General features: G+C 47.6%; 1 protein-coding gene across 1 annotated transcript; it reads right to left on the bottom strand.

Moving 5' to 3' along the window:
• Positions 1–4112: 4112 nt before the first annotated feature.
• Positions 4113–17043, bottom strand: LOC116954252 (trypsin-like). The gene is made up of 6 exons (XM_076052122.1): positions 16854–17043; positions 15922–15978; positions 9412–9574; positions 8951–9213; positions 7103–7242; positions 4113–6255 (listed from the first exon to the last, which is right to left on the bottom strand). Exons 1-6 carry the CDS (start codon positions 16864–16866, stop codon positions 6019–6021), a joined length of 873 nt encoding a protein of 290 aa, XP_075908237.1. The 5' UTR covers positions 16867–17043; the 3' UTR covers positions 4113–6018.
• Positions 17044–19578: the final 2535 nt, after the last annotated feature.

Raw genomic sequence — 19578 nt, 5'->3', positions numbered from 1 at the left:
CCTAACTGTACCAATGAATTCATTGATGAAACTAAACATTTAGAAACATCTATGTTACGAATCTACACACTCACAGGGAGACTATTGTGTTAATTTATTGAAGCCTTAACCAATTTTGTAAGCATTTGCTAGACAAGCAGGCACACTTCCGTACACCATTGTTCCAAGACATTTCGTTAATTGCATAATCTTACCAATGGATTCATTGAGGTCTACTTTTGCTTTCGGGACATGTTTCTTTATTACCGTTCGAATGAATATTGTCTCATTAATTTGTAAGGACTTTTTTTCCTATCGCCGTATATGCTCGCGTTACTCTGAGTGAGGAATTAGCCAATTGTTCTGTTACCCAGTTTAACAAACGTGATCATTGAGGGTTTAAGGTACGGATCAATGAGGAGGACATCTCCAGGAGTACTGTGACATTCCTAGCATAAGAGTTTGCATATTAGAATGTTATGTGTTTTTTTTTAATTAAAGTTGCTTTACACTGAAGAGTCTGGAGTGGTGCCTTCCTAAGTTCATGCTTAATAAACTTAATTATAAGAACTGTTTCCTGCGGTGAGATCTGAATTTTGAGACCTGACATGAACACACTAAAACATAATTAGAAAAAAGTTAAAGCGAGAATCATTGTATTATCCTGATTGATAATACAACCCTAGACAACGAAGCCGAGCCTAATTAGCACAATTACATACACTTGCATATATTAATACAATTACACCTTCCTAATTAGCATAAATCCATAATTACATAATTGCGGATAATCGCGCATTATTTATTTATTTTATATAAAAAATCTAGACCGAATATATACAACACAAATATTCCAAACTTTTTATTGCAACTGAGTTTTGGCACCAGCATTATGCTCGCGTAAGCGTTTAAATAGCTGAAATAATATAGCTTAATTAATATTAAGGACAAATTTAAGCAAAATAACGTGAGAAATTCTGCTGTAAAAAGGTTTCAGTTTTGTTGCCAGAAAAAAGGGGAAAAACCCTATTATTACATTTTGGTACTGGCGAAGGAGGTCTAATGATGTAGATGCTCACCCCGAGCCCTCATTACTTTGATAGTGCATTGTCTTTGAGCTGTGTGACGCCTTCTGGCGTCATCTGGTCGAGCACCAATTGGGTCGAGGCTCAAAAGAAAGCCGTCCCTTGGTGTGGACCAATCAGTTTCAAGAACAATGCATAAATTATCATAGTATGAGTTTTTTGTTTGCATTTTGACTGCAGGTATTGTGGTTAATGCAGACATGAATCCTTGTAAAAAGGTTTCAGTTTTGTTGCCAGAAAAAAGGGGAAAAACCATATTATTACATTTTGGTACTGGCGAAGGAGGTCTAATGATGTAGATGCTCACCCCGAGCCCTCATTACTTTGATAGTGCATTGTCTTTGAGCTGTACGCCTTTTGGCGTCATCTGGTCGAGCACCAATTGGGTCGAGGCTCAAAAGGAAGCCGTCCCTTGGTGTGGACCAATCAGTTTCAAGGACAATGCATATATTATCATAGTATGTTTTTGTTTGCATTTTGACTGCAGGTATTGTGGTTAATGCAGTAACATGAATCCTTGTAAAAAGGTTTCAGTTTTGTTGCCAGAAAAAAGGGGAAAAACCCTATTATTACATTTTGGTACTGGCAAAGGAGGTCTAATGATACAAAAGATTGTTGAAAAATGTCTTTCCATCAACAGATCATAAGAGATTCAATTTTGTTATCAACAGAAAACTAAGTTTCAACACTGATGGTCATAAATTTATATTAGAGTCATATCGTACTGCAAATGCTATGCGGTGATCCAGAATTTTGACAAATTTCATTTTTGCATTTCCCACTCTTGTGGCGCAAAGGAAACACCATCAGCGAATGAGAACCCGCTTGTGTTGCCGAGTGTGATGCCATCAATTAACTCTTAAGGAGTTGGTGGAAGCAAGAATGCAGCGTACACTTTCGATTTAATTGAGGTCTAGCCCAGAAATTACATAATTCAAGCCCTATTCATGATCATGGACGAAATATCCATGGTGCCGTAGGAAATGCTCAGCATGATAGATCAGAGGCTGTAACAGATTAAGGATAACCCTAATCTCTTTGGAGGCCTCAATGTCCTCCTGTTTGGTGACCTCATGTAGCTTCCTGTAACTCATTTGTGGCAGGAGTTCTCATTTTGTGAGCTAATGCAGAACATGCGTCAACTAGGAAACACCACGTTTATCTAATTGCTGAATGACTTGAGAATCGGCCTCATCAAAAGTGAGAACATCAACCTTTTGGAAAAAATGGAGGACAACAGCGGCTTGGGAGAATTTAGCGTTGATAAAGGCTCTGTGAATCCATCCAACGGCCAACCGAGTCGATGATTAGAACAACAAAGTCCTTCAGCATTATCGAAATATTGAAATGTCTGTGATCAAAGCCTAGGATCGTTATTGTTGACTCATCACGAAGCACTGAAAATGTTGATCTTGAGAGATTGATTCCATCGGACGCCAACGAAACTGTAGGCCTTGCAAAACAGCTGACGCTGTTTCCAGGCGCAAGAGTGATACTGCGTTACAATGCCAATGTTGGAAAAGGACGAGTCAATTGAGCAATGGGACAAATAACTGACATCATCTGGCCTATGTTCCGTCGAGCTCAGTTGCATGCAGAGGACATTCCATCGGTAACGATAGATTTCGGAGAGATTGGAGTTCACCGGATTGAGCTAGTTCCCTGCCAAATATTCATTTGGAAGTGCAGAAAGACGCATGCTACCACTCATCCTTTGTTGGGCTTCAGCGGTGCACAACATTGAGGGATCCAGCGTGGACTATGCCATTGTCAATTTAGGTTCCAAGGTGTTTGCTGCTGGTCAGGCGTATGTTGCATCGAGCCAATGGCGGAGCCAGGATTTTCAGGTAGGGGGGGGGCAAACCCTCCAGCAATGAAAAATGATAGAGGAGTTGTTAGTAAGTAAGGACTTGTCCCTTGCTTGTTACTCGCCGCGTGTGCGGCGATGGCGCATCGATCGAGGGTCGAATTCGAACCGCGTAGTGTGATCGGCATCGCGCTCGCTGAAGGTGTTGATGCCTTCAGGGAAGTCGTGTACTGTATACGCAACTGCGCACAATTCTGTGAGTCACTTATAACCGCTTTGCCGGTACTTATTGCCAATTATGGACTCAGGCTATTGTCCTATCATCTCATAGAGTCCCTGGCACGTAACAATATGCTACAAAGTGGCAGTGGGGGTTGCAAAATGCCGATTTATTACTAATAAACCCCAATGATCCGATCGAAATTAAGGATTTCGATCGGATCATTGGGGGGGCACGTGCCACCTCCCCCACCCCCACTGGCTTTGCCACTGCATCGAGCAGAGTACGATCACTAATTGATTTGAAACCGGAATAATTGGAATGCACCAAGCTTACAGGAAGCAATTATTGCAGTAAAAAGGCACTCGATGAAATAAATCAACGAAGATAATTTTCCAACTACCATGCAGGATAGCAATCCTTTAAAAAAATATTTGAAACCGTTTTAATACTATGACTCTATCTGTATCACGAAATCTCACATTTACAGAAGTCATTAATAATATGTTTTATAACAATACATACTTATTTCATATATTTAGTTTCATAGTTAAAGCATTGAAAGCAAATATTAAAACAAAAGTATACAATAAATTAGGTTAAAAAAAGTTTTTCAATGCACACACTTTTATATGCACTCAAAAGTACATTATTTTGAACCCAAAAATAATCAAATTTGATGTGCTGAATAAAAGTGTGTGCTTTCCTTTCGACATATTGAATTTGCTTTATGCAATTCACAAATACTCAGAAATAATCATGTAATTAAAAATATTCTCCATATAACCTTTAACAGACTGATGAGACAAGTGCTGTTAGCGAATAGCTCCTATGACGGCCAGTACGGCACATCAGGGGGTTGGTGACCCGCACCATGCCCGGCCGCCTTTGTCTCCCCAGTGGCGATGATTTTACACACAGCACCAGGTACTGATTTGAAGCTGAGTCGACCTAGGGGAGGCACTATCGCTCCCCACAACACCATCACCACCTTTACCATGACCACCACATCATCATAACGTGAATGATTAAATACTTTATTTTTCGTACAAAGTTAAATAACAAAACACGAAGCATTCAAACATTGCACAGCAATCGGGAATGTTCATTGTTGAATAAGCACAGCCGCTGTTGAACATTCTAAATGTTGTTTAAATGCAAAACACAGAGGCAGAATTCCGAAGTTGGTATAAGTTCCGAACCGTCTTAACGCCTCGCTGATTACACTGTGTAGCAAAAAAATATTTTTGTGTTCCTGGTAGTAAGTGTTATTTTCTAATTGCTTGTGCCTCCAAAGTACAGAAAATGGCTTTTATTCCCCAGAAACTTTGCTTTTGTGACCAGGACAGTGATATTTTGAAATGTACCTATTTTCAATGAGAAAACGTGTGTAGAGGTGTTACGGGAGGGTGACACACGGTTGTATAACGGTGGCCACAAACACGTCCGCTACGGCCACCACCCTGGGGGGCTGTGGGGGATGCTGTGATCCCTCCAAGCCACACCCCTCAGTGAGACACAGTATAAAAGGTGGGACCCGGGGAGCTGAGAGTTAGTCCAACTCAGTCAAGATGAAGAGCCAGTGAAGAATGAAGATCGACTAGCCAGACCCTGGAACTCCTTTGACTCGCTGCCCTTTTGAGGGCCGGCCAAAGCAAGCCAGGATGCGACGCCAGAGCCGAGAGGGCCGATGTCCTTCTGAGGGCCGGACTCGTGTGGCTGGTGATTGGGACCTGCGCCGAGGCTGGGCCAGGTCAGATAGCCTCCTGAGAGAGGACCAGGATAGAGGGAACCAGGGAGCTAGCGTGGGCTAAAGCTCGGGGAACGTTCCCTCTGTAGAGTACAGGTGAAGAGGCCGTTAACTCTTCAAGTATCAGATTCGCCACTGTAATAGCGTCTGTAATAAATATGTGTTGCCTCAAGTGAACAGTCTCTGACGTCAATAAGGCCACTACATGTGCATTTGTCAGTTTAACCCAAAAACCTTTAATTAGTGTGTATTTGTGTCATTCCTTCACATAAAGTCCTGGTCACAAAAGCAAAGTTTGTGGGGAATAATAGCCATTTTCTATACTTTTGAGACATAAGCAATTAGAAAATAACACTTACTGCCCAGGAACAAAAATCGTGTTACATAGTGTTATCTCCCAACGCGGCAGTTAAATGAATACACCACGCTTCTAAATACCTATATATCTCTTTTTACCGTTTATTTTGTAGAGATAAACAGTCCAGTGCTCTCCACAACACGCTGGTTGTTGTGTGCACTGCAGTCGTAACATGTGCACCGTGTGTGTACCTGTTCAGTACTGATAATTGTTTTTTTTAATGAGAGCTCGGGGTAAGCATTTACACCATTGGAACCTCTTTTGCCAGTAGCAAAATATGATAATTGTTTTTTTACCCTTTTATCTGGCAACAAACTGACACCTTTTTTACAAGGAGTCATGTTTGCATTGACCACAATACCTGCGGTCGGAATGCAAACAAAAAACATAACTCTTATATAGTGCCCTCGAGTGTCTGCAGGGGGGTGGGGGTCAGGTGACCACCCTCCACGTATTTTGACCTATTTACTAAACTAGTTGATGAACTAATCAACCAATTAACTCAACTCAATCTGGTTAATGACTTGCGCGGTTATCTTCCGAGCCAATCGATCAATTAACCAATTAACTCGTTAACCAATCAGCTCACTCGCCAATTAACCAATTTAACCAATCACAACATGAATATATAAACCAATCAACTCATAAACCGATCAACTCACGAACTAAATATCTCATGAACCAATCGCTCGATGAACTCATGAACCAAACGGCTTCCTTTAAACATAATCGCTCAATTAATTCATTCAACCAATCGGCTCTCTAGGCCAATCACGTGCGTGACCACCCCCCCCAACCCCATAGAACAGCGGCGAATCCTCACTCATTCCCAAGCCTCTCCCTCCGCTGCCCCCCCCATCCCCGCATTAATCGGGACTTCAGCAGGTGCTGTGGGGTCCCGGACCCCGGGAGGTCGCCGATCGTGGAGGTCACCCAGGAGGAGAAGGAGCAGACGCGGGTGTACACTCCGGGGTAGTTTGCGCGCCCACAATCCTTCCCCCACGAGATGACACCCTGCACGGTCCCGTCGCACACCAAGGGGCCCCCAGAGTCTTTCTGCGTGTACGGGGGTGGGGGGGAGAGGGATGGGCGGTGAAGGAGGAGATGGAACGGAGATGAAAACGACTGTGAGATCGAGACGCACGCACAGTGACCTCCACCATCGGCCCTGGCATGAACATTCCTAGAATTCTTAGCATCATCGTCGTCATCACCATAATAATCCTGTGGACATCTGTCCCAAGGCAGAATCATAATATTGTTTTACTGGAGGAATTCGATGCGCTATCAAACTCTTTTTCACAGATGTCCAAGTAAGCCACCCGTACTCAAATGCCAACAACGCAACCACCACCACCACCACCTCCTTCATCCCCCCGTTGTTGTCATCGCTGATTTTGTTGGAGGGGCGATTGCCTCCAACTTGTCCTTCACGAGCTCCCTCCGTAGAGGTCCGGTGGACTGAATTCTGGCTCCAAAGGCATGGGGTTTGTTCTCTGCTGGGGGAAGGATGCCACCGGACAATAGCGAGTAGTTGTGGCTTTCCTCGAAATTGGAGAATAAGCTAATTAATGGGGAGCATGGGAGGGTGGAGGCTAGATTTGGGGAGCCGTAAGTTGCATTCTCATTATGGAAGGTGGGCGGTGGTGGTGGTGGTGACTAACGTCCCCACCGCAGATGAACGTCGGCAGAGGGATGCAAGGCACCGGGGCTGCTTAGTTAGATGCATTCGGTGACCTGTTGCAGGTGCTGGCCAAAGCAGCCCCTTGGGATAGAGTTGTCTAATTGGGCGAATTTAATGCCGCTCCACACTCATACATACACACTCTCATACACACCCTCACCACAACATTTACCCTCATCACCCACCCCTCACCCCCCTCACACCCCACACACCCCTCACCTTGCACGCATCTCTCCCGCCTTCCATGAACCCGGCACAGAACATGGAGTTGGTGAGCGCGGGACCATAACTCTTGCGGCAGTGGCGTTCATTGATGACGGTCACGTTGAGGCACTCCGAGGACTTGGGGAAGACACCAGCTGGAGAGGGGGGGCAGGGGGGGCAGGGGGGCGCACGGGGGGGGGGGGGGAGGAGAGAGCGGGGGGGGGGGGTTAGTCACGGCGTCTCTTCCATGGGCGTTCCTGTGCGTATCTACGTGTGTGTGTGTGTCTATATCCACGTGTGTGTGTCTATATCCACGTGTGTGTGTGTGTCTATATCCACGTGTGTGTCTATATCCACGTGTGTGTCTATATCCACGTGTGTGTGTCTATATCTACGTGTGTGTGTCTATATCTACGTGTGTCTATATCCACGTGTGTGTCTATATCCACGTGTGTGTGTGTCTATATCCACGTGTGTGTGTCTATATCCACGTGTGTGTGTCTATATCTACGTGTGTGTGTCTATATCCGTGTGTGTGTCTATATCCACGTGTGTCTATATCCACGTGTGTGTCTATATCCACGTGTGTGTGTGTCTATATCCACGTGTGTGTGTCTATATCCACGTGTGTGTGTCTATATCCACGTGTGTGTGTCTATATCCACGTGTGTGTGTGTCTATATCCACTTGTGTGTGTGTCTATATCCACGTGTGTGTGTGTCTATATCCACGTGTGTGTGTGTCTATATCCACGTGTGTGTGTGTCTATATCCACGTGTGTGTCTATATCCACGTGTGTGTCTATATCCACGTGTGTGTGTGTCTATATCCACGTGTGTGTGTCTATATCTACGTGTGTGTCTATATCCACGTGTGTGTGTCTATATCCACGTGTGTGTGTCTATATCCACGTGTGTGTCTATATCCACGTGTGTGTCTATATCCACATGTGTGTGTCTATATCTACGTGTGTGTGTCTATATCTACGTGTGTCTATATCCACGTGTGTGTGTCTTTATCCACATGTGTGTGTCTATTTCCACGTGTGTGTGTGTCTATATCCACGTGTGTGTGTGTCTATATCCACGTGTGTGTCTATATCCACGTGTGTGTCTGTATCTACGTGTGTGTCTATATCTATATCTACGTGTGTGTCTATATCCACATGTGTGTCTATATCTACGTGTGTGTCTATATCCACATGTGTGTGTGTCTATATCTACGTGTGTGTGTCTATATCTACGTGTGTGTCTATATCCACGTGTGTGTGTGTCTTTATCCACGTGTGTGTGTCTATATCAACCAAACCATGTCCTTCGGATTGCACCACTTTTCGTTCTTACATTAACACGCTAATCTCTTACATTAACATAGCCCCCTTCCGTGCCCTCGTCGTTCTTACAGCAACATGCTAATTTCTCACATTAACATAACTAGCCCCGCCCACTTCTTTATGACCCTTGGGCTACACCCATTTCAAACCTTTTAAAACAGTCTGCGTCAGCAGCAGGCCATCGCTTTCCCACCTGATGACGGACGCTTGTGTTGCGCACGAAACGTCGTGATTTATTTTATTTTATACCTACGTGACTTTACCGAAAGAACCAAAGACTGCTGACGAGACACTGAGCGGCGAAACCGGTCCCAGAGTAGTTGCTCGTGGTCGGACCAACGCCGCTCAAATGATGCGCTCCCAGAACGCCGTTGGGGCTGATGGGATGTGTGGACAAAAACTAAATCTTACGTGAAAGAGGAGGTGGAGGCCTTTAATCTGCTTCATTTCTGTTCCTGTTAAAGAAGGTCCACGGCCCGAAACGTCGCCCATTATTTATTGAAGGCGGGATGGAAATCGGCCGAACTTACTCTCAGTCTGCCCCCACCCGGCCATGAAGCAGCGGTCCCCGGGAAGGGGGCACGAGGCCGCCAGGGGGATGATGGAGACGGCGGGACCCAGGCGGGGTGCGGGGGACACCTGCAGCAGGGCCAGGTCCCCCTCGAACGACTCGGAGCGGGGGTCGTAGGAGGGGTGCACCACGTGGCGAGTCACCCGCGGGTCCCTGGAGCACACGGGACGCAGGGTCCGCTCGCCCAGCAGCACGCGGGCCCTGCGGCGAGCGAGGTTCAGGCTGCGGCGGGGGAGAGGGGGGGGGGGCGAAAGGAGAACGGGGGGGGGGGTGAGATTTGGGGGGTAGGGGGGGACAGGGGACGACTGTATAATAATAGTGGTGGTGATTGGGGTGCTGGTGATTACCATGACCCCAGGCGATTTCACAGGACCTCCACGTCCCCCACTCCCTCCCGTGCTTCCCCCCGGGTGAGCTCACCTGGAGAGGCAGTGCGCCGCGGTGAGGATCCAGTCCGGAGCGACGAGAGCTCCGCCACACACGTGCTCCCCGCGGTGGTTCACGATCGAGACGAGCCACGGGTGAGCCAGCGGGGGGCAGCGCTCACCGCCGTACATCTGCAGCGGCACCTTCGGCTCGCCACCTGCGTCTCAACGCGACAACCCCAGGCACCGGCGATTAGCGCCGGTTCGCTACGTACGGTGGGAAAGAAGTTCAACGTGCGTCTGTACGTACATACAAGACACCGGCGTTGCAACACAGCAACAGCAACAGCAGCAATAGCAACGTCGCCGCGGCGCTTGCGCCAGGCTAGGTGCGCTTCTTTGAGGCCGTCACTTGAAGTTTCGAAGGCTCGCTGCTTGCAGGAGGTGGTCACGGGACAGACCCAGGTGCCAGGGGTTAATTGGCAGATGCACCAGCTGTATCCCCTACTGTGCTAACTTGCTGTGTTTTAGCCGCCCTGGAGGGCGACTGCCTCCAACTGCCCAGCAGCGTCCTTCACGAGCCTCCTCCATCGAGGCTGCTCTTAACACTGCTGGTACCATTCATTGGCAAGTTCACTCAGCACCACATCTTCCTGTAAGCACATCAGTCAATCTCTTCTCTAGCCTGGGCTGTGCCCGTTTAGCCCCATCTATCCGACATTTAGATTATTTATATGATGTATCTGCTTTCATTTGTTGAGCTATCATATTTGGCCAGGTCATGTCTGAAAAAGACGCTAATAGCTCAGTTGACTTTACCTGATCAAATAAAAACGTAGAGTTTGGTTTTATTTGTATATTTATTTGTCTACTTTTCCTATACTTTGCACTCCTATCGTGTTTTGGTATTGTTTGTTGTAACATTCTGACTGACCCCTCCTGGACATCTGTGAAAAACAGTTTTATAGCTCATCGGATTCCTCCAGTGTAAATAAAGATTCAAATTACGAACCAGAAGTTCATCGGGCATGCGGTAGCTGGGGCATGCGGTGGCTGGGGCATGCGGTGGCTGGGGCATGCGGTGGCTGGGGCGTGCGGTGGCTGGGGCGTGCGGTGACTGGGGCGTGCGGTGACTGGGGCGTGCGGTGGCTGGGGCGTGCGGTGGCTGGGGCATGCGGGCTACATGCCCTAGCCACACACAAAGACAAAGATCCTCTGTATAGCCTTAACAGACTGTTGGGGCTAGTGCCGTTAGCGAGTAGCACCTATTAAGGCTGGCTCGGCACACCAGGGGGTGAATGGCGAGCACCATGCACGGCCGTCTTTGTCTACCCCAGTTGGCGCTGTTTACATACCGCACCAGGTACTCATTTGAGGCCGAGTCGACCTAGAGAAGGCCGATGACCGGTACAAATAATCGTCACTGATGTTTGGGGTCGTGAGTGGGAATCAAACTCGGGATGCCGGGTTTATCATGCAGCATGCTAACCACTACGCCACCACTCCGCCCAGCCACACACAAAACAAAGACAAAGATCCCCCATATAGCCTTAACAGACACCACACGTACAAAGATAAAGATCCCCCGTATAGCCTTAACAGACTGTAGGGGCAAGTGCTGTTAGCGAGCACCTTACGTACACACACATGTACACACACATCCACACAATAGCGTACACGCGCTGCCGTCCATGGCACGCGTGCCGTGTCCTGTCTCTCGTGTCCCGTGTCCCATGCCCTGTGTCTCGTGAGCCGTGTCCCTCATGTGAATTAATTTGGAGCCAGGGGTCATAGCTTTCCCCTGGAATGTCACCTGTCATGTGCACAGTTCGCACACGAATACGCATGTTTCTTTATGATTATAAACTTTTTTTTATTTTACCAGGTAAGGCCCACTGAGCTATATAGCTCTTTTTCAGAAGCGAACTGGCCATAGATGACAGCTCAACGAAGTGGCTTATCATTTAGACATTTATAGCAGTCAAATACCCTGAAAGCATCCTGATTGTAAATGTGGAGGGGAAAATCAGTTGACCCAGAGAAAAATCCACGCGACCTCTGGGAGAGAAAGACGCGCAAACTCCAAATATACAGCAGACATCAACGTCAGGATCAAACCCACGACCTCCTGTATACCTGGCAAGATAGTTAACATCTCTTAGCCACCTCGACACCGCCGACCTCTCAGTGCCACCCGCGCTCACGCACTGTCCGTTTGTTGTTGATAAGCGTTGGGTAACTCAGTGCAGCGGTTGGCACCAGCCGCGTTTACCATGTCGCATTACTAAATCGTCACGTTACTAAATTGTCGCATTACTAAATCGTCACGTTACTAAATCGTCGCGTTACTAAATCGTCACGTTACTAAATCGTCGCGTTACTAATTCGTCGCATTACTAAATCGTCACGTTACTAAATCGTCGCGTTACTAAATCGTCACGTTACTAAATCGTCACGTTACTAAATCATCGCGTTACTAAATCGTCACGTTACTAAATCGTCGCGTTACTAATTCGTCGCATTACTAAATCGTCGCGTTACTAAATCGTCACGTTACTAAATCGTCGCGTTACTAAATCGTCGCGTTACTAAATCGTCGTGTTACTAAATCGTCACGTTACTAAATCGTCACGTTACTAAATCGTCACGTTACTAATTCGTCGCGTTACTAAATCGTTGCGTTACTAAATCGTCGCGTTACTAAATCGTCACGTTACTAATTCGTCACGTTACTAAATCGTCGCGTTACTAAATCGTCGCGTTACTAATTCGTCGCGTTACTAAATCGTCACGTTACTAAATCGTCGCGTTACTAAATCGTCGCGTTACTAAATCGTCGCGTTACTAAATCGTCACGTTACTAAATCGTCGCGTTACTAAATCGTCGCGTTACTAAATCGTCGCGTTACTAAATCGTCGCGTTACTAAATCGTCGCGTTACTAAATCGTCGCGTTACTAAATCGTCGCGTTACTAATTCGTCGCGTTACTAAATCGTCACGTTACTAAATCGTCACGTTACTAAATCGTCGCGTTACTAAATCGTCGCGTTACTAAATCGTCGCGTTACTAAATCGTCACGTTACTAAATCGTCGCGTTACTAAATCGTCACGTTACTAAATCGTCGCGTTACTAAATCATCGCGTTACTAAATCGTCACGTTACTAAATCGTCACGTTACTAAATCATCGCGTTACTAAATCGTCACGTTACTAAATCGTCGCGTTACTAACTCGTCGCGTTACTAAATCGTTACGTTACTAAATCGTCGCGTTACTAAATCGTCGCGTTACTAAATCGTCGCGTTACTAATTCGTCGCGTTACTAAATCGTCGCGTTACTAAATCGTCGCGTTACTAAATCGTCGCGTTACTAAATCGTTGCGTTACTAAATCGTCGCGTTACTAAATCGTCGCGTTACTAAATCGTCACGTTACTAAATCGTCTCGTTACTAAATCGTCGCGTTACTAATTCGTCGCGTTACTAAATCGTCGCGTTACTAAATCGTGGCGTTACTAAATCGTCGCGTTACTAAATCGTCGCGTTACTAAATCGTCACGTTACTAAATCGTCGCGTTACTAAATCGTCGCGTTACTAAATCGTCACGTTACTAAATCGTCACGTTACTAAATCATCGCGTTACTAAATCGTCACGTTACTAAATTGTCGCGTTACTAACTCGTCGCATTACTAAATCGTTACGTTACTAAATCGTCGCGTTACTAAATCGTCGCGTTACTAAATCGTCGCGTTACTAATTCGTCGCGTTACTAAATCGTCGCGTTACTAAATCGTCGCGTTACTAAATCGTCGCGTTACTAAATCGTCGCGTTACTAAATCGTTGCGTTACTAAATCGTCGCGTTACTAAATCGTCGCGTTACTAAATCGTCGCGTTACTAATTCGTCGCGTTACTAAATCGTCACGTTACTAAATCGTCGCGTTACTAAATCGTCGCGTTACTAAATCGTCGCGTTACTAAATCGTCACGTTACTAAATCGTCGCGTTACTAAATCGTCGCGTTACTAAATCGTCGCGTTACTAAATCGTCGCGTTACTAAATCGTCGCGTTACTAAATCGTCGCGTTACTAATTCGTCGCGTTACTAAATCGTCACGTTACTAAATCGTCACGTTACTAAATCGTCGCGTTACTAAATCGTCGCGTTACTAAATCGTCGCGTTACTAAATCGTCACGTTACTAAATCGTCGCGTTACTAAATCGTCGCGTTACTAAATCGTCACGTTACTAAATCGTCGCGTTACTAAATCGTCGTGTTACTAAATCGTCACGTTACTAAATCGTCACGTTACTAAATCATCGCGTTACTAAATCGTCACGTTACTAAATCGTCGCGTTACTAACTCGTCGCATTACTAAATCGTTACGTTACTAAATCGTCGCGTTACTAAATCGTCGCGTTACTAAATCGTCGCGTTACTAATTCGTCGCGTTACTAAATCATCGCGTTACTAAATCGTCGCGTTACTAAATCGTCGCGTTACTAAATCGTCGCGTTACTAAATCGTCACGTTACTAAATCGTCGCGTTACTAAATCGTCGCGTTACTAAATCGTCACGTTACTAAATCGTCTCGTTACTAAATCGTCGCGTTACTAATTCGTCGCGTTACTAAATCGTCGCGTTACTAAATCGTGGCGTTACTAAATCGTCGCGTTACTAAATCGTCGCGTTACTAAATCGTCACGTTACTAAATCGTCGCGTTACTAAATCGTCGCGTTACTAAATCGTCACGTTACTAAATCGTCACGTTACTAAATCATCGCGTTACTAAATCGTCGCGTTACTAACTCGTCGCATTACTAAATCGTTACGTTACTAAATCGTCGCGTTACTAAATCGTCGCGTTACTAAATCGTCGCGTTACTAATTCGTCGCGTTACTAAATCGTCGCGTTACTAAATCGTCGCGTTACTAAATCGTCGCGTTACTAAATCGTCGCGTTACTAAATCGTCGCGTTACTAAATCGTCGCGTTACTAAATCGTCGCGTTACTAAATCGTCACGTTACTAAATCGTCTCGTTACTAAATCGTCGCGTTACTAATTCGTCGCGTTACTAAATCGTCGCGTTACTAAATCGTGGCGTTACTAAATCGTCGCGTTACTAAATCGTCGCGTTACTAAATCGTCGCGTTACTAAATCGTCGCGTTACTAAATCGTCACGTTACTAAATCGTCACGTTACTAAATCATCGCGTTACTAAATCGTCACGTTACTAAATTGTCGCGTTACTAACTCGTCGCGTTACTAAATCGTTACGTTACTAAATCGTCGCGTTACTAAATCGTCGCGTTACTAAATCGTCGCGTTACTAATTCGTCTCGTTACTAATTCGTCGCGTTACTAAATCGTCGCGTTACTAAATCGTCGCGTTACTAAATCGTCGCGTTACTAAATCGTCACGTTACTAAATCGTCACGTTACTAATTCGTCTCGTTACTAAATCGTCGCGTTACTAAATCGTCGCGTTACTAAATCGTCGCGTTACTAAATCGTCGCGTTACTAAATCGTCGCGTTACTAAATCGTCGCGTTACTAAATCGTCGCGTTACTAAATCGTCACGTTACTAATTCGTCGCGTTACTAAATCGTCGCGTTACTAAATCGTCGCGTTACTAAATCGTCGCGTTACTAAATCGCATTACGGAGTTGCGTAACCGAGTCGCGTTCTTTAAGTCGTCTGCAATGGACCGCACCTGCCGCTCCAGGAGGACTTCTTCAACCCACTAGAAGGGGACGCCTCCTCTCAAGAAAACCGATTTGGAAATACCCACCCGTTCACTTGAACAAAAATCTCACCTGGACACACGATTGGGAGTCACTGGAGCTGGCAAATGACAGAATCTCATTACTACCCCCACCCAACAGCTCCCTGGTTTCAACGTCCCCAGGAAGGAGTGGTCCACCCTCAACAGGTTCAGGGCTGGACACGACCCATGCCTCGCCAACCTCCACCGATGGGACGTAAGAGAAAGTCCCGCTATGTGCCTGCCGGGTGGAGCAAATCGTGCACCACATCCTCGAGGTCTGCCCAATCTACAAACTCGACGGAGGCTGACTCGACCTCAACACAGCAGGACCGGAAGCAACCGCTTTGCTTGGGGACTTTTGATTTGAAGCTTTCGTGACTGCAGGAATCCACGCTCATTGGTTCTTTCGGTAAAGTCACGTGGGTAGAAAATAAAATAAATCACGACGTTTCGATCGCAACAACAAGTGACCCCCCCTCTCTCGGGTAAATACAATGCCTCGTCCACAGCAGTCTGATTCTCTCACCTGCTGAAGACGGTCCCTTGTTGTTGCGATCGAAACCTCGTGATCTGTTGTTATTTTTTTTTACCTGCGTGACTTTACTGAAAGGACCAAAGAGTAATAACTAATAAGTTGTATGATTAAGTCACGTGACTAGGTCGCAACACTAAGTCGCCTTTGCTAAGTCGCGTTACCACACGGCACTGCACCTTACGTTACCCCCGCACTGTGACCCCCGTAACGCGACCCTGGTATACGACGAGTCGGGGTGGAGTTGCTCTCACCTGCATTGGGAATGAGCAGCACGGAGAGAATGGTGAGAGAGACGAACAGCGACACACCTGCGTGGGTCATGGAGACACGGGGTCAGATGAGGCATGGGGTCACGGGGTCAGATGAGGCATGGGGTCACGGGGTCGGAGGCATGGAGTACATGGGTTCAGAAGCCATGGACACGTGCGGTCAAAGACAAAGACGATGTGACAGAGGCACGGGGACAGGACGAGAGACACGGAGACACTCGCGGACACACGGAGACTCTCACGGACAGCTGTACACGGGGACAGCAATAAGGAAACGGGGACAAAGAACACGGAGGAGGGGGGGTGGGCAGACACAGGTGAGTCTCGGGGCAATGTGTTTTTGTGTGTCTGTGTGTCTGCCTTTGTATGTGGGAAGCGGCGGTGTGGTCGTGAGCGCGCTGCACTACGAACCTGCCCACCCGAGTTTGATTCCCCGCTCACGTGCCACCGACAGCGGTGACGAGTCTCTGAACCGATCCTGGGGCCTCCCGCTAGATCGACTCGGCCTCAAATGAGTACCTGGTGCGGTGTGTAAACATCGCCACTGGGGAGACAAAGGCGGCCGGGCGTGGTTCTGGCCACACAACCCATCCGTGTGCCGTTTCGGCTTTCATCGGTGCTGTTCACTAACAGGACTTGCCCCAGCAGTTTAGTAACAGCGATACGGAGGAATCTTTGCTGTCCTTTGTGTAAGCTAACCAAACGGCCATGGGGGCAGGACCCTCCTCAGAACGACTGCCGAGACTCCCCACCCGCCACCCTTACACAGAGACTAGGAGCCAATGCCATTGATGAATTGTAATCAAAAGTTCCGTTCAAGTCTTCCCGTTTCCTCTCCCCCCACGGAGCTAGAGGGATGCAGAGGGGATAGGTTAAGAAGGGGGGGGGGGGTGTTCACCCAGGAGGACACTCACCTGTTGTCGACATGGTGTGTGAGTCGATAGTCGCTGGAGGAGGCTGAGATGATCTGTCCTCAAACTCGGTCGGTTCGGTCTTTATAAAGCCGAGAGGATGTGTGGGTGGGGACGCAGCGGAGGTGAGGGTGGGGGGGAGTCTTTGTATTTTAGTGTGAGTGGAATGTGAGTGTGGGTCTGAGTGTGGGTGTGAGTGGGTGAGGTGTGAATTTGGTGAGTGGAATCTGAGTGTGGGTCTGAGTGTGAGTGGGTGAGGTGTGTATTTGGTGAGTGGAATCTGAGTGTGGGTCTGAGTGTGGGTGTGAGTGGGTGAGGTGTGTATTTGGTGAGTGGAATCTGAGTGTGGGTCTGAGTGTGGGTGTGAGTGGGTGAGGTGTGTATTTGGTGAGTGGAATGTGAGTGTGGGTCTGAGTGTGCGTGTGAGTGGGTGAGGTGTGAATTTGGTGAGTGTGGGTCTGAGTGTGGGTGTGAGTGGGTGAGGTGTGTATTTGGTGAGTGGAATGTGAGTGTGGGTCTGAGTGTGGGTGTGAGTGGCTGAGGTGTGAATTTGGTGAGTGTGGGTCTGAGTGTGGGTGTGAGTGGGTGAGGTGTGTATTTGGTGAGTGGAATGTGAGTGTGGGTCTGAGTGTGGGTGTGAGTGGGTGAGGTGTGTATTTGGTGAGTGGAATGTGAGTGTGGGTCTGAGTGTGGGTGTGAGTGGGTGAGGTGTGAATTTGGTGAGTGGAATGTGAGTGTTGGGAGCGGTAGTGTAGCGATTAGCGCGCTCCGCGATTACGAACCCGGCGACCCGCGTTCAATTTCCGCTCGCGGCCACCACCAGTGACGATTGTCTGTACCAGTCATAGGTCTCGCCTAGGTCGACTCGGCCTCAAATGAGTGCATTGTGTGAACATCGCCACTGGGGAGACAAAGGCGGTCGGGTGTGGTGCTGGCCACTCACCCCCTCGTGTGCCGTAACGGCCTTCATAGGTGCTACTCGCTAACAGCACTTGCCCCCAACAGTTTGTTAAGGCTATACAGGCGTTCTTTTTTTTGTGTGTGTATCTGATGTTGCGTGAGTGCGAATATTTAAGTTGGATGAGGTCACCGATTCCCAGGAAATTTTCCCCCATTCCCCTCCTCCCCCCATGTCCCCCTCCCCTCATTCCCCGCTGCCCCCCCCCCCAATTCTCCCCTCCAGTTTCTCACAACAAATTCCCACTTTTGTGACTCAGAGGCGACAGAGCTCACAACAGCAGCTGCTGTCGCACGCGAAGGCCTCCTCGTCAAACTGTCGTCTGATTCCGGCGAGCCTCTGCCGAAATCTTGCTGATGAGACCCTCGAATGTGGAGCCAGTGCTTGCACTGACACTCACAGGAGGAGACGGTCGTGTTTCAGAATTAAAAAAAAAACATTAATTTTCAAATTTTCTTGCTGTGGTTTTCACACCTGATGATGATTGCTTGTGTTGCAGTCGAAACGTTGTGGGAATTGTACTGGTTAATATTTTATTATTTTATTATTTCCCTTCTACGTGACTTTACCGAAAGAACCAAGAATTTGAATCCCTGCAGTCACGAAAGCTTTAAATCAAAACATTAATTTTCTTACTGATACTGGAGGACTCCGACGAAATATAACGATTTTTTTCCTATTTCACCAGTGTGTGGACAGCTTATGGGATGTTTAACAAATTACGTTGAGATATACAAGAAGGAAGACGCATATTGCCCAATAAACATTGAACGTCGGGGGCCAACGTTGCGCCAACGTTGGCCCAACGTTGCACCTACGTTCCAACAGCATGCCAACGTCATCAATCACATTTATCGTGTTCACTGGGTGCCCGCCAATTTGAACGGACCGTCTGAGTTGAGTCTTCAACACGCGTGTCGTTGTATGAAAGTCGACAAAACGTCGATTGAGATGGCCCGTAATGCTGGCTCATCACACACCGCTCCCCCCTCTCTGTATAAGCGTCGCCCTGCTCAGAGCGACTTGCTCTGGACGCTAGAAGCCGCTAGAAATGCGTAACCAATACCATCTCTGGTGAGACAATCGCAATTATGTTCACTTATTCACAAATACTTCAAGTATATCATCACATAATCCTACACTTAAAAATATTCCCCGTAAAGCCCTTAACAGACTGTTGGGGCAAGTGCTGTTAGCGAGCGCCTATGAAGGCTGGCACGGCACACGAGGGGTTGGGTGGCCAGCACCACGCCTGGTCGCCTTTGTCTCCCCAGTGGCGATGCTTACAAACCGCACCAGCTACTCATTTGAAGCTGAGTCGACCTAGGGGAGGCCCAGGACTGGTTCGGATAATCATCACTGGTGTTGGCCGTGAGCGGGAATTGAACTCGGGTCGCCGGTTTCGATCAGCGCGATTCGCTTAACGCTCCACCAACACTCCCACACACAACCACCACCATTCGCGACTAAGTGGCGGTAACGTCACCACGCTGCTTGTGCCATCCTGGGTACACTTTAAGGCCATGTGGAGTGTCGAAGGCTCGCTGGCAGGAGATCGCGGGACAGATCCAGGTGCCATGGATTGACTGAGATGACTGGCAGATACGCCACCTGTGCCCCCTACTATGCCAACGTTCTGCTTTTTAGCCGCCCGGTGCTCCGCTCGTTGTTGTGAGCGTCGCTTCTCTGCCCTCCGTTGTTGCTGGAGGGCGACTGCCTCCAACTGCCCAGCAGCAGCAGCAGCGGCGGCGTCCTTCACGAGCCTCCTCC

The sequence above is a fragment of the Petromyzon marinus genome, chromosome 54 (genome assembly GCF_048934315.1).
Source record: "Petromyzon marinus isolate PM22_M1 ecotype Great Lakes invasive population chromosome 54, UKy_Petmar_22M1.pri1.0, whole genome shotgun sequence".
Classification (NCBI taxonomy): domain Eukaryota; kingdom Metazoa; phylum Chordata; class Hyperoartia; order Petromyzontiformes; family Petromyzontidae; genus Petromyzon; species Petromyzon marinus.
Note: the sequence above shows the minus strand (reverse complement) of the source record. Positions and strands in the feature narration are given on the sequence as shown.